The 12,766-nt window shown below is 38.3% G+C and overlaps 1 protein-coding gene across 1 annotated transcript in view; it reads left to right on the top strand.

Moving 5' to 3' along the window:
• The window catches only part of LOC113682634 (ubiquitin carboxyl-terminal hydrolase 34), a 50,311-nt gene that overhangs the window by 444 nt on the left and 37,101 nt on the right, over positions 1 to 12,766 (top strand). The window contains exons 3-9 of the mRNA XM_089212867.1: positions 35 to 314; positions 1,935 to 1,976; positions 2,304 to 2,453; positions 3,388 to 3,455; positions 4,055 to 4,168; positions 6,038 to 6,116; positions 12,373 to 12,437. Of these exons, the coding sequence (XP_089068993.1) occupies positions 35 to 314; positions 1,935 to 1,976; positions 2,304 to 2,453; positions 3,388 to 3,455; positions 4,055 to 4,168; positions 6,038 to 6,116; positions 12,373 to 12,437 (798 nt within the window). The remainder of the gene's footprint in view (positions 1 to 34; positions 315 to 1,934; positions 1,977 to 2,303; positions 2,454 to 3,387; positions 3,456 to 4,054; positions 4,169 to 6,037; positions 6,117 to 12,372; positions 12,438 to 12,766) is intronic.

The following is a 12,766-nucleotide window of genomic DNA, read 5'->3' as shown; positions in this document are numbered from 1 at the left end:
GGAAAGCTTACGTCTTTTTTCTGTTTTCTCTCAGGCAATGTAGGTGCATTTTCCGAGATCAGCTTCATTTAGCCCGCCTGGAAGATCTGCTTCAGAATCTTTTGAAATGCGCTATTGATCTCATATGCGAGCTTCGTGTTCCTGCTGTTGAGGACGAGAAGAAGGACGGAACTGAAACCAGCGAAGATCAAAACAACGGGAAGAAAAACGAGTGGTCACAACCAGAAAAGGAGAGACTGTTCCTTGCTGTGGGAAAGATATTTCAGCTGCCTCTTCCTTTCTATCAAGTGCGAAAGATTCATCTTTTGCGACAGGTTTGTTGCATAAGGTTGCGTGATTTTCTAAGTTAATCTTTATTATTATCTTTCTTTATTTTTTTGGGGGGATCTAATTTCTAAGACGAATCTACCTAATCAGCTTATGGGGTTTTTAACCGCACTTTCAGCAGTCGTTGGGGATGGCTTATGGATTCTATTCTCTTAAGCACGTGATTTCATGTACATATAAAAACGGTTTTAAGAAAGTTTGAACGAATACAACTTTGTTGCAACTTTGAACCTGGCACATGTGCAGATCACAGGATAAAACGGCATGACCTGTTTCATCTGCATATACATTGGATAACCTCTCATGTTAATTCAAAGTTTTGGCTCACACACTAAAAACAATTCACCAGGTTCTCTCATTTTGTAAACTGATATTATCTTTTTTCGTTTGAAAAAATCTTTCAAACAGCATGTAAGGGGTGTACATTATCCATCCTCTGGACTCATGGCTGACATGGCTCTCTTGATTCTTGACCCTTCTGAGCAAAGTTTGGTAGTTTAATCCACTGACTTCATAACCTGTGCTGCTGTCCCTGACACAGTTATCCTTAACTGCTGAGATATAATCAGTAATTCTCCTTTTCATTTGCAGTAAATTTTCTTTATGTGTTGTTAACCAAATAACTAACCATGAGTGAGCAAGACAGAATTTCTTCTTACAATATCAGTGCAATATCAAGTAGACAAGTGATGAAAATAAAGAAAAATATCATGAAGGGGATTATTAGTTAATGCAATACCAAATTCTCTGAACTAACATCATAGAAATTGTAAAGCAGACAGTAAGGAGAATCACTAGTAAGATCTTGAGGTAAAAAAGGTCAAGAGAATTAAGAGTTTGAAGATGACAATATCCTCCACCTGGACCAGGTTGGTCAAAAGGGCGTTAGCACAAATCAAGGATTGAAATATAACCTAAACCTTTTAGTCCCATGTGTAACCAAGACAGAATTTCTTCTTGCAATATCAATACAATATCAAGCAGACAAACAATGAGAATAAAGAACAATATCAATTAGGGGATTATTAGTTAATCCAATACCAAATTCTCTAAAATAACATGACAGGAACTTTATGGCACACAGTGAGGAAGATTTCTAATGAGATCTTGGTAGTTAAAGGGTTAATTTCCCTTGAAGAAGAGTAATAATAAGAGCTACAGTTTTGTTGGGTTTTATTACCATATATCTCCAACTAACCGGAAAAAAATATGTAAGAAAAATCCCTTTGCCAAGCTACAAAACAAAATTTCATATATACACTAAACTGATGTAGGTTAATTGTGCTTTGAACAACTTGGCCTTGATAATGATATTTTGTGTTACCTGGCTGGATCATTTATTGACCAAGGAGAGGTGACAAGTCATCATGTCAGGGATTGAATAGATAACCTTGCTCTTAGATTACCTTTGTTTGCAGTGGTTGTATTTGGAGATTCACTTATTAGGCACTTTTCATTTGACTGGTGAGAATTCTTTTCAAAATGCAGCCCAGTTTTTGCAAAGAAATGTGTACTGCTAGACCCTTAGTTATCTTAATGTATTTCTAGAACTGGGTATGGGAGTTGTTTCTTTTCTTTGGTAATCAAGTTATTGGTAATTTTTGTAGGAAACAACAAGTAAAGACTGCTCCAAATACTGTGATGTGAATGTAAGTAAATTGTTTTGGTAATTAACAATCAGTTCTTATGTGCATTTAAGGGAATATATAGCATGGAGGAAGTTTTAGGAGCATGAAAGATTCAAAGTGCTTTGATTAATGTTTATTCGACTTCACAACAAAAATTTTGCCATAGTATTGAAAATTCTGAAAGTTGTTAGATTAAAAACAAATTTTCTGTTGCACACAATGCTTTAAGGCACTTCTACACTTCAAAAACAAATTATATTTAATGGGCAAAAGAATACATAATTTGGATTGTGTTTGGAAATTGTTGTATTGTTCATTCTTAGCTTATGTAGTATTTTGCAATTTCAGGATGGGGAAGTACCAGAAGCTCTTTTGATCAATGTAGCATACTTCTGTGACCATGGTGGTTTATCTGCCATCAGGGAAGCATTTCAAGATGCAGATCCAACTACATTGCCATTTCCAATTGCCCATCACCTTATCAACATTGTTACTCAGGTAAAACTTATTGGATGCCCAGTATTTCCCTCCAAAATTAATGCATGGCCTTGTGTTCACAGACACAGTGGCCTACTGATCAGTGGACTGGACCCCAGGTCAAGAGGTCTGGGTTCAAGACCTGGCAGGGTCAATGTGTTGTGTTCTTGGGCAAAACACCGTAATTGGGCAGTGCCTCTCTCCACCCAGGAGTATAAATGGGTGCTGGAAAATCATTAGGGAAACTTGATGAAATGCTGGGGGTAACCCAGGGGAGAGTAGTTATAGTCATAGTGACTTTGTGCGATGTGGAAACTGAGACAAGCTCAGGCTGTGTGGGCCAGTAGGTTTGAGTACAGACGTTACCTTGACCTTGCTTTCTGTTCACTTGGAAATTTAACTGTGGTTAAGTGGTACTGTTACAATGTGTCCTTGAACTATTTACCTATTGTTCCATTTATTCTTAATTCTCAATACCCACTCGTATTCATGGCCTTTTTTAAGTTTTGGAGTAGTGTTTGAAGAAATGTGGTATGGTTGACCCTGTCCACTATCAATTATATTGTCTATCTTTTTTGTCTTGCTGGCTTTATCTCAAGCTTATGACTGAATTGTAATGAAAGAATAATCATTTAAGAAAAAATAACTTTGTAGACCTTTTCTTCTGAACTATTTGCTTGCAAAAGTGAGCTGTTTACCCTAAAGCAACTCCATATTTAAAGATATAACACTTGTATTTTTGTTTTCTGCTTGAAAGACTTGACACTCCTATTTCAACCTCCCCACCCTAGTCATGCAAGGTTCAAATTTCCCCCCCCCCCCTTGGACATGGACAACAGCTAAGTGCCCTTGGGTTTCTTGGAGGGGAGGGGAGGAAAGAAGATGTTGAACCTTCGTATTGATTGGTGCATAAAGCTCATTTCACACTAACTGAACTTTTTACTCTTTTTTTTAGTTGCGCTTATGGTTTAGCATTCAGGCAATTATGCAGTACATAATTCCACTCCGAAGGCCAGTCATAAGGTTGGTCACACTTCATACCGTACAATATTTGGTTCAGACTAATCATAACCATTACAATTTCCTTAATGAATGTAATTGGTGAATTAGCTGCTTTTTTTTTGCTAATCATTCTGTACAGTTGTAATCAAACAGTTGGTGTTATTGGACACCCATAATGGGACAGTTGAAGCAGCCAGTCCTACTTAGTCCTTTCAGCCAAATCCACCAATCACAAAAATGATTGCAATAACCATAGCAACAGCCCCTCATCCTAGAAAAAACAATGGAATTTCCAAAATTGTGAAAGAGGCACTGGTGCCTGACATTATTTTTAACAGTGTTGAGATACTATTTTATTATTAAACTATACTATCTTTGGTAAGCTGTATGGTATGGAATGATGGATTATGTGTTTTTGATTAAAAACATTTGTTAACAAGCAGTGTAGAGGAACATACATATAAAAGATTTTGAAAGTGAAATAAGCACCCTCACTTGAAATTTCAGCCAGAAGCAAAATTTCATAACAACAACCCTGAGTCTAAGGTGGCGAGTTAGTGGAGTTGCAAGCAAGTCAGCCCATCTGTATAAATTAATGTGTGCTTTTTAATGTTGTACAGGTATCTGTGTAAACTAACAGACAAGGATCTGCGACAGCCAGATGGTCGTATTATGGTTGACTCTATGTGGAGTGCTGTGAAAGGGCCTGTGGAATCGGGGCCCATCTGTGATAAGTATGAACTGTTGATGTGCTTTGATTTAAAGTAGAACTGATGGGGTGTTTGCTTGCAGTGTTGAAGATTCCAAGTTTTTGGTGTTGTGCACTCATCAATTTGAAGCTTCAACATCCCCCAAAATGTTTTGAAACAGGCATCAGACATGGAATAAATAGGTGACCGTGAAAAGTTTATTAAGGGCCAAAAGATAATTATTTTGACCAGTGCAACAGGTGATATGTTATCAAGATAACTGTCAGAACTCTGGTGGTCACCAGCTTGTTTTGAAATCCCTGTTTCAAGCAGAAGTGTGCGGTGGAATACAAGCATTATAATTATCTTTATTTAGGGAATTGTTTAAAGGTAAAGAGTTCACTTTTGCGGGTGAATGGCTCAGAATTAAAGGTTGAGTAGGTGTAGTTTTTGAAATGAGTAGTAATTTTGCCTTTTACAGAGATGTTTGGTGGGGCATTTGAATACTATTTGGCCCAGGGTGCAGGAATTTTGAGCAAAGTAATCTACAAAAGGCAGGATGATGATGGGTGTTGAAGCTTTATATAGAGCAAACCATTAAAATATTTTCCGCACCCTTCTCTATACATTTCCACGGTATTGACGAGGAGACTTCATTTAACAATCCAAGCTTCCAAGAACACAGACAGCCCAAGCTCCAGTTGAGATGATCCTCTTGTGAAATGAGAATCATAGCAAAATTATAACAGCTTGTATGGGTTTTTGGCTGCTCTTAGGAATAAAAAAATACAGTCAAATTCTCAATAAAAATACCTCACCTTACTTTCACAGTGCATTGCTTGTTATCTGACTGCTTACTATGTTAAAAAGAACCCATTTTAGCAAGTTATCCCTCGCTAGGTTTGCTACATAAAAAAAGTCCAGGGCTGCATACTTTATTTCCGTTTGGCTGATCTGAGAAGTGATAAATCCAATGCAGAATCCAAGCACATATACTGCAGTTTCATTTCAATTCACTATCAACATGATCCTCCTTGTGAAACCAATGCTAAGCCACAGTTTACTTTCAAAATTTTGAGTTTAGAGGTTTTTAATGACCTGCATACACATTCATTGGGACACTCGATCATTGAAAACCAGCTCGGTAATTTGCCTCCTTTGCAAACATGAGCCTAGCCAGGGACCACACTGTAACTTTTCAGAACCATGGGTACTGAGTTACAGTGTGCTCCTTGGCGAGACTTAGTTTACATGGGTTCTTTTCAACATAGTAAGCAGTCAAACAATAAATGATACACTGTGGAAGTACGGTTAGGTATTTTTATTGAGAATTTTTTAATTTAATTTTTGTTCCAAGAGCAGTTGTAAATATCCCCATACAAACTCTTATAATTTTACCATGACTCTTATTTTGCAAGATGATCATCTCACAGCTGGAGCTTGGGCTGCCTGTGCCCAGGGTGGCATTGACTTCCTTTATTCTTATGATCGTAATGAGTGATTCAGCAGCATTACTGTAAGGAGAAATTAGATGCTGGTTACTCTCAAGGGTTAAAGGTTAAAAAAAAGAACTCGTTATTTGTTTTTTGTGGCGTAAAAAGTCATTAGTGCCCCATGTTTCTGAGAGAACAAATAACGATGCTCATTACTCAGGGCTCTAAGTTCCCTTTTTCAAAAAGTTGCCTTGTGGTGATCATCAGTAGTAATATGGTCTAGGGGAAAAATTGGGTCGCCAAAATAAAAAAGAAAATTTCTCATAAAATCTGTTGGTCACCAATCTGTGACTTTTTCTTGGTGACCATTATGGCCCAACCTGGAGTGCTGGTATTCCTAAACAAGAGATAAGTTAGCTCAAAATTTACGACCTTTCCCATGGGTATTTTATGCACTCAAACTCCTCTTTGGTTTTTACAGGGACAGTTTAGATCTGGCCTTTAAATACTTTACATCATCCACTCTGACAGTGAGGCTTGCCGGCTTGAGTCAAATAGCAGTAAGTTTAAGAAGTTGTGACTGAAATTCATTATTGCACTGACATTTAAAAATGTTTTGATTAGTTGGTTGAAGTGAGGAAGTACATGCATGCTTTCACTCATGTTTATTCATGTGGATTGTAAGAGTTGATGAGTGACATCTACTTGAACACTGGTAATTAGTATTTCACTGCTATGTTATTTTATCAAGAAAGGTCATGAGAATGTGCAAAATATGCCACAGCAATGGACTGTACAGCAGGGCAAAAATACAGAGCAATAAAGTGGCCTCACAGAATGATCCAAACTTTTTTTTTGTTTTTTTTTAGGCTTGACTTGAAAAGAAACTAAATTTTTTTGTACAACAGATTTTTTTTCATTTTTTTTGTTTATGTCTTTTGCATACTCTTCATGCAGTCAATACAATGCACAGATAGGCCTGTTAGATGTATTTTGCAAACTAACATCAAAATAATGAAGAGTGAAATAATAATGATCATTGCTCGTATTTAAATAAAAAAGGCAACTCACAACCTATATGTTAAACTGTCAAACAAGGTGTATTTATTGTTAAGAGAAACATTCTAGTACAATGAACAATCTTGTTGCAACTAAAAGAAGATTAGCAGTACATGTTACTCAACTTGAAAAGTTAAGCTGTGGTGCAACTGTTTTGAAGGTAAAAAATGTATCTTTGTAGCCTCGTTTAACTATAACTGTAACTTTGAAGCAAGTGGACACTGTGTGTTGTGGTGAAAATGATAAGGAAGTGCATGATGTTGTGAGTGTATCTGTTCTTGTTGTAATATTATACAATTTAAATCTCTGACAAACACCTGATATTCTTTCTAGTTGAAAGCTTTGAAAAAACAAGTTAGTTTATCAGTACTGAAAAGACACAATTCATTTTAGCAACACCTTTCATTTAGCAAAATATATTAACCAAACTTGTTAAAATTAGTAAGAACAGCTGGAAACTTCACTACATTATTTATTGCCCAAAGACTAACATTTTCTGATATAGGGCCATTCCAAATTACATGTACTGTCTATAGATGAGGACATCACCTCAGAAATTTGCCAACTAAGAAAGGAGGCAAATTGTTTTTGTGGCATGGAGGGTTTTAGAACAAACCACTAAATTATTTTCTATTCATGAAAAGTCATCTCAGGTTATCACTTAACTTTTTTTCTTGTTCATTGTCTGGATATCTGGGTATCCTGTTGTGAAATGTTTACTTCACGTGTTTACAGTATTTTCAAGTCATTATTGGTTAAAAAAAAAAGGTTTATTCCCAATACATAGAGAATATCTCTTTTCTTAATTTTAAATGCTCTTCTGATACATAATACTGTAGTATTCCACAACACAAGTGTTTGAAATGTATTTCCATATCCCTGTGAGGTCAAAGGAATATCAGCTTCAGATTGGACACTGAAAAGGGTTACTGAAATTCAGTGGCTTCTTTGCCACAAGATATTTCCATTCTTCCCAGGTAACAAAGGAATATCAGCTTCAGATTGGACATTGAACAGGGTCACTAAAACTGCAGTGACTTCTTTGCCTTAAAATCCTTGCATTCTTCCTAGGTGGCAAAGGAATATCACCTCCAGATTGAACACTGAACAAGGTCACTGAAACTTTAGTGACTTCTTTGCCACAAAATCCTTCCATTCTTCCAAGATGGCAATGAAATATCAGCTCCAGATTGGACACTGAACAGGGTCACTGAAAATTGCAGTGACATCTTTGCCATGAAGTCTTTTTTCCCTTTTAGGCGGCAAAAGAATATCAGCTCCAGTTTGGACATTGAACAGGGTCACTGAAACTGCAGTGAATTCTTTGCCATAAAATCTTTCTATTCCTTTTAGGTGGCAAAGGAATACCAGCTCCAGTTTGTACATTGAACAGGGTCACTGAAGCTGCAGTGACATCCTTGCCATAAAATCGTCTTATTCTTCCCACTTGGCAAAGGAATATCAGCTCCAGTTTGGACACTGAATAGGGTCACTGAAACTGCAGTGACATCCTTGCCATAAAATCTTCTTATTCTTCCCATGTGGCAAAGGAATATCAGCTCCAGTTTGGACACTGAATAGGGTCACTGAAACTGCAGTGACATCCTTTCCATAAAATCTTCTTATTCTTCCCATTTGGCAAAGGAATATCAGCTCCAGTTTGGACACTGAATAGGGTCACTGAAACTGCAGTGACATCCTTGCCATAAAATCTTCTTAGTCTTCCCATGTGGCAAAGGAATATCAGCTCCAGTTTGGACACTGAACAGGGTCACTGAAAATTGTGGTGACATCTTTGCCATAAAATCTTTCTATTCCTTTTAGGCGGCAAAGGAATATCAGCTCCAGTTCGGACACTGAACAGGGTCACTGAAACTGCAGTGAATTCTTTGCCATAAAATCTTTCTATTCCTTTTAAGTGGCAAAGGAATATCAGCTCCAGTTTGGACACTGAACAGGTTCACTGAAGCTGCAGTGACATCCTTGCCATAAAATCGTCTTATTCTTCCCATTTGGCAAAGGAATATCAGCTCCAGTTTGGACACTGAATAGGGTCACTGAAACTGCAGTGACATCCTTGCCATAAAATCTTCTTATTCTTCCCATTTGGCAAAGGAATATCAGCTCCAGTTTGGACACTGAACAGGGTCACTGAAACTTCAGTGACGTCCTTGCCATAAAATCCTCCTCTTCTTCCCAGTTTGCAAAGGAATATCAGCTCCAGGTTGAACACAGAACAGGGTCACTGAAAATTGCAGTGAAATCTTTGCCATAAAATCTTTCTATTCCTTTTAGGCGGCAAAGGAATATCAGCTCCAGGTTGGACACTGAACAGGGTCACTGAAACTGCAGTAAATTCTTTTCCATAAAATCTTTCTATTCCTTTTAGGCGGCAAAGGAATATCAGCTCCAGTTTGGACACTGAACAGGTTCACTGACGCTGCAGTGACATCCTTGCCATAAAATCTTCTTATTCTTCCCATTTGGCAAAGGAATATCAGCTCCAGTTTGGACACTGAACAGAGTCACTGAAACTGCAGTGCCATCCATGCCATAAAATCTTCTTATTCTTCCCAGTTGGTAAAGGAATATCAGCTCCAGTTTGGACACTGAACAGGGTCACTGAAACTGCAGTGACATCCTTGCCATAAAATCTTCTTCTTCTTCCCATTTGGCAAAGGAATTTCAGCTCCAGTTTGGACACTGAATAGGGTCACTGAAACTGCAGTGACATCCTTGCCATAAAATCTTATTCTTCCCATGTGGCAAAGGAATATCACCTCCAGATTGAACACTGAAACTTCAGTGACTTCTTTGCCACAAAATCCTTCCATTCTTCCAAGATGGCAAAGGAATATCAGCTCCAGATTGGACACTGAACAGGGTCACTGAAACTGCAGTGAATTCTTTGCCATAAAATCTTTCTATTCCTTTTAGGCGGCAAAGGAATATCGGTTCCAGTTCGGACACTGAACAGGGTCACTGAAACAGCAGTGAATTCTTTGCCATAAAATCTTTCTATTCCTTTTAGGCGGCAAAGGAATATCAGCTCCAGTTTGGACACTGAACAGGTTCACTGAAGCTGCAGTGACATCCTTGCCATAAAATCGTCTTATTCTTCCCACTTGGCAAAGGAATATCAGCTCCAGTTTGGACACTGAACAGGGTCACTGAAACTGCAGTGACATCCTTGCCATAAAATCCTCCTATTCTTCCCAGATTGCAAAGGAATATCACCTCCAGATTAAACACTGAACAAGGTCACTGAAACTTCAGTGACTTCTTTGCCACAAAATCCTTCCATTCTTCCAAGATGGCAAAGGAATATCAGCTCCAGGTTGGACACTGACCAGGGTCACTGAAACTGCAGTGACATCCTTGCCATAAAATCTTATTCTTTCCATTTGGCAAAGGAATATCAGCTCCAGTTTGGACACTGAACAGGGTCACTGAAACTGCAGTGACATCCATGCCATAAAATCTTCTTATTCTTCCCAGTTGGCAAAGGAATATCAGCTCCAGTTTGGACACTGAACAGGGTCACTGAAACTGCAGTGACATCCTTGCCATAAAATACTCCTATTCTTCCCAGTTTGCAAAAGAATATCAGCACTAGGTTGGACACTGAACAGGGTCACTGAAAATTGCAGTGAAATCTTTGCCATAAAATCTTTCTATTCCTTTTAGGCGGCAAAGGAATATCAGCTCCAGTTTGGACACTGAACAGGTTCACTGAAGCTGCAGTGACATCCTTGCCATGAAATCTTCTTATTCTTCCCATTTGGCAAAGGAATATCGGCTCCAGTTTGGACACTGAACAGGGTCACTGAAACTGCAGTGACATCCATGCCATAAAATCTTCTTATTCTTCCCAGATTGCAAAGGAATATCACCTCCAGATTGAACACTGAAACTTCAGTGACTTCTTTGCCATAAAATCCTTCCATTCTTCCAAGATGGCAAAGGAATATCACCTCCAGATTGGACACTGAACAGGGTCACTGAAAATTGCAGTGACATCTTTGCCATAAAATCTTTCTATTCCTTTTAGGTGGCAAAGGAATATCAGCTCCAGTTTGGACACTGAACAGGGTCACTGAAGCTGCAGTGACATCCTTGCCATAAAATCTTCTTATTCTTCCCATTTGGCAAAGGAATATCAGCTCCAGTTTGCAGAACTGCAGTGACTACTTTGCCTTAAAATCCTTCCATTCTTCCATGGAGGCAAAGGAATATCAGCTCCAGATTGGACACTGAACAGGGTCACTGAAACGGCAGTGACATCCTTGCCATAACTCTTTATATTCTTTTTAAGTGGCAAAGGAATATCAGCTCCAGGTTGGACACTGAACAGGGTCACTTAAACTGCAGTCACATCCTTGCCATAAAATCTTCTTATTCTTCCCATTTGGCAAAGGAATATCGGCTCCAGTTTGGACACTGAACAGGGTCACTTAAACTGCAGTGACATCCTTGCCATAAATCTTTATATTCTTTTTAAGTGGGAAAGGAATATCAGCTCCAGATTGCAGACTAAACAGGGTCACTGAAACTGCAGTGACATCCTTGCCATAAATCTTTATATTCTTTTAAAGTGGCAAAGGAATATCAGCTCCAGATTGGACACTGAACAAGGTCACTGAAACTGCAGTGACATCCTTGCCATAAATGTTTATATTCTTTTAAAGTGGCAAAGGAATATCAGCTCCAGATTGGACACTGAACAAGGTCACTGAAACTGCAGTGACATCCTTGCCATAAATCTTTATAATCTTTTAAAGTGGCAAAGGAATATCAGTTCCAGATTGGACACTGAACAGGGTCACTGAAACTGCAGTAACATCCTTGCCTTAAATCTTTATATTCTTTTAAAGTGGCAAAGGAATATCAGCTCCAGTTTGGACACTGAACAAGGTCACTGAAACTGCAGTGACGTCTTTGCCATAAAATCCTTCCATTCTTCCAAGGTGGCAAAGATATATCAGCTCCAGATTGGACACTGATCAGGGCTGCTAAAATTGAAGTGACTTTTCTGCCATAAAATCCTTAATTTTTCCAAGGTGGCAAAGGAATATCAGTACCAGATTGGACACTGAAAAAGGTCACTGAAACTGCAGTGCAATCCATGCCATTAGACGTCTTTAAAGGAGGCAAAGGAATATCAGCTCCAGTTTGGACACTGAATAGGGTCACTGAAACTACAGTGACATCCTTGCCATAAAATCTCCGTGGTTTCCTTACTGTGAATTGGTGGAGAGAAGCACTCTGAGAGTGAAGTGTTAACACATTGACCCATAATTCAATCAATGCCTACTGAGGACATTAGGTAAAGTCTGTCTCACTTATGGATGAGAAATTGAGTATAAAATTAAGGAAAGATGAAGACTTTCTCTAATGAGTAAACATGCTTTGCCAACAGTGACTTCAAGAACTGCATGTGCATAATCATTTCACCACATGGTACCCTGATGTTTTTGCAATTATCAAGGAGAAAAGTGCATCTAACAATGTTGTTTAGAAGGGATTTTTTTTCTCTGTTTCCATGTTGGCAAATTTCTGACATGCATAGCACTTGCCTGCAGAAGCTAATTTTGATTAGACTTCCTGATAAGGCAGAAAATGTTAATCTTTAAGTCATCAGCATTGTGGCCAAGTTTCATTTTGTTGTTATTAATTTTAACAATTCATTGTATTTTGTGTTTGATAGCAGCTGACCTGTTCTTGTTTATTACATTGAGCTGATCATCTTTTTCTCAGAATCAGGTTCACATGTTCATGGATCTCTTCCAAACTGATCCAGCTTCAGAAATAGATAGGCAATGGTATGTACACATAATTAAAGTTCTTTTTTCTATAATTTCTGATCCTAACTGGTTCAACTTCCATAGGGAAACATGTAATCTGTTCTGGGATGTTATTTTGATACAATCTACCTGCTCCTAATAGGAAAGGGTGGGCCTTCCCATATAAGATAGCCTACAGAGCTGGCGTAATTTTGGACAGCAGGTGTTCAGTATTTTCTTAGTGAAAATTATGGCCGCCATCTTTGATTTTAATGGCAGTGGAAGGCTGGGGAGAGAATTGGGTGAGCGATGGTCAAAAATAAGGAGAGGGGTGGGAGAATGAATGTTTTTAATCTTTCCCCGCCCCC

This window comes from Pocillopora damicornis, chromosome 7 (assembly GCF_964200805.1).
Source record: "Pocillopora damicornis chromosome 7, jaPocDami1.2, whole genome shotgun sequence".
Classification (NCBI taxonomy): Eukaryota; Metazoa; Cnidaria; class Anthozoa; order Scleractinia; family Pocilloporidae; genus Pocillopora; species Pocillopora damicornis.
The sequence above is the reverse complement of the archived record's forward strand: the minus strand, read 5'-3'. Positions and strand labels throughout refer to the sequence as shown.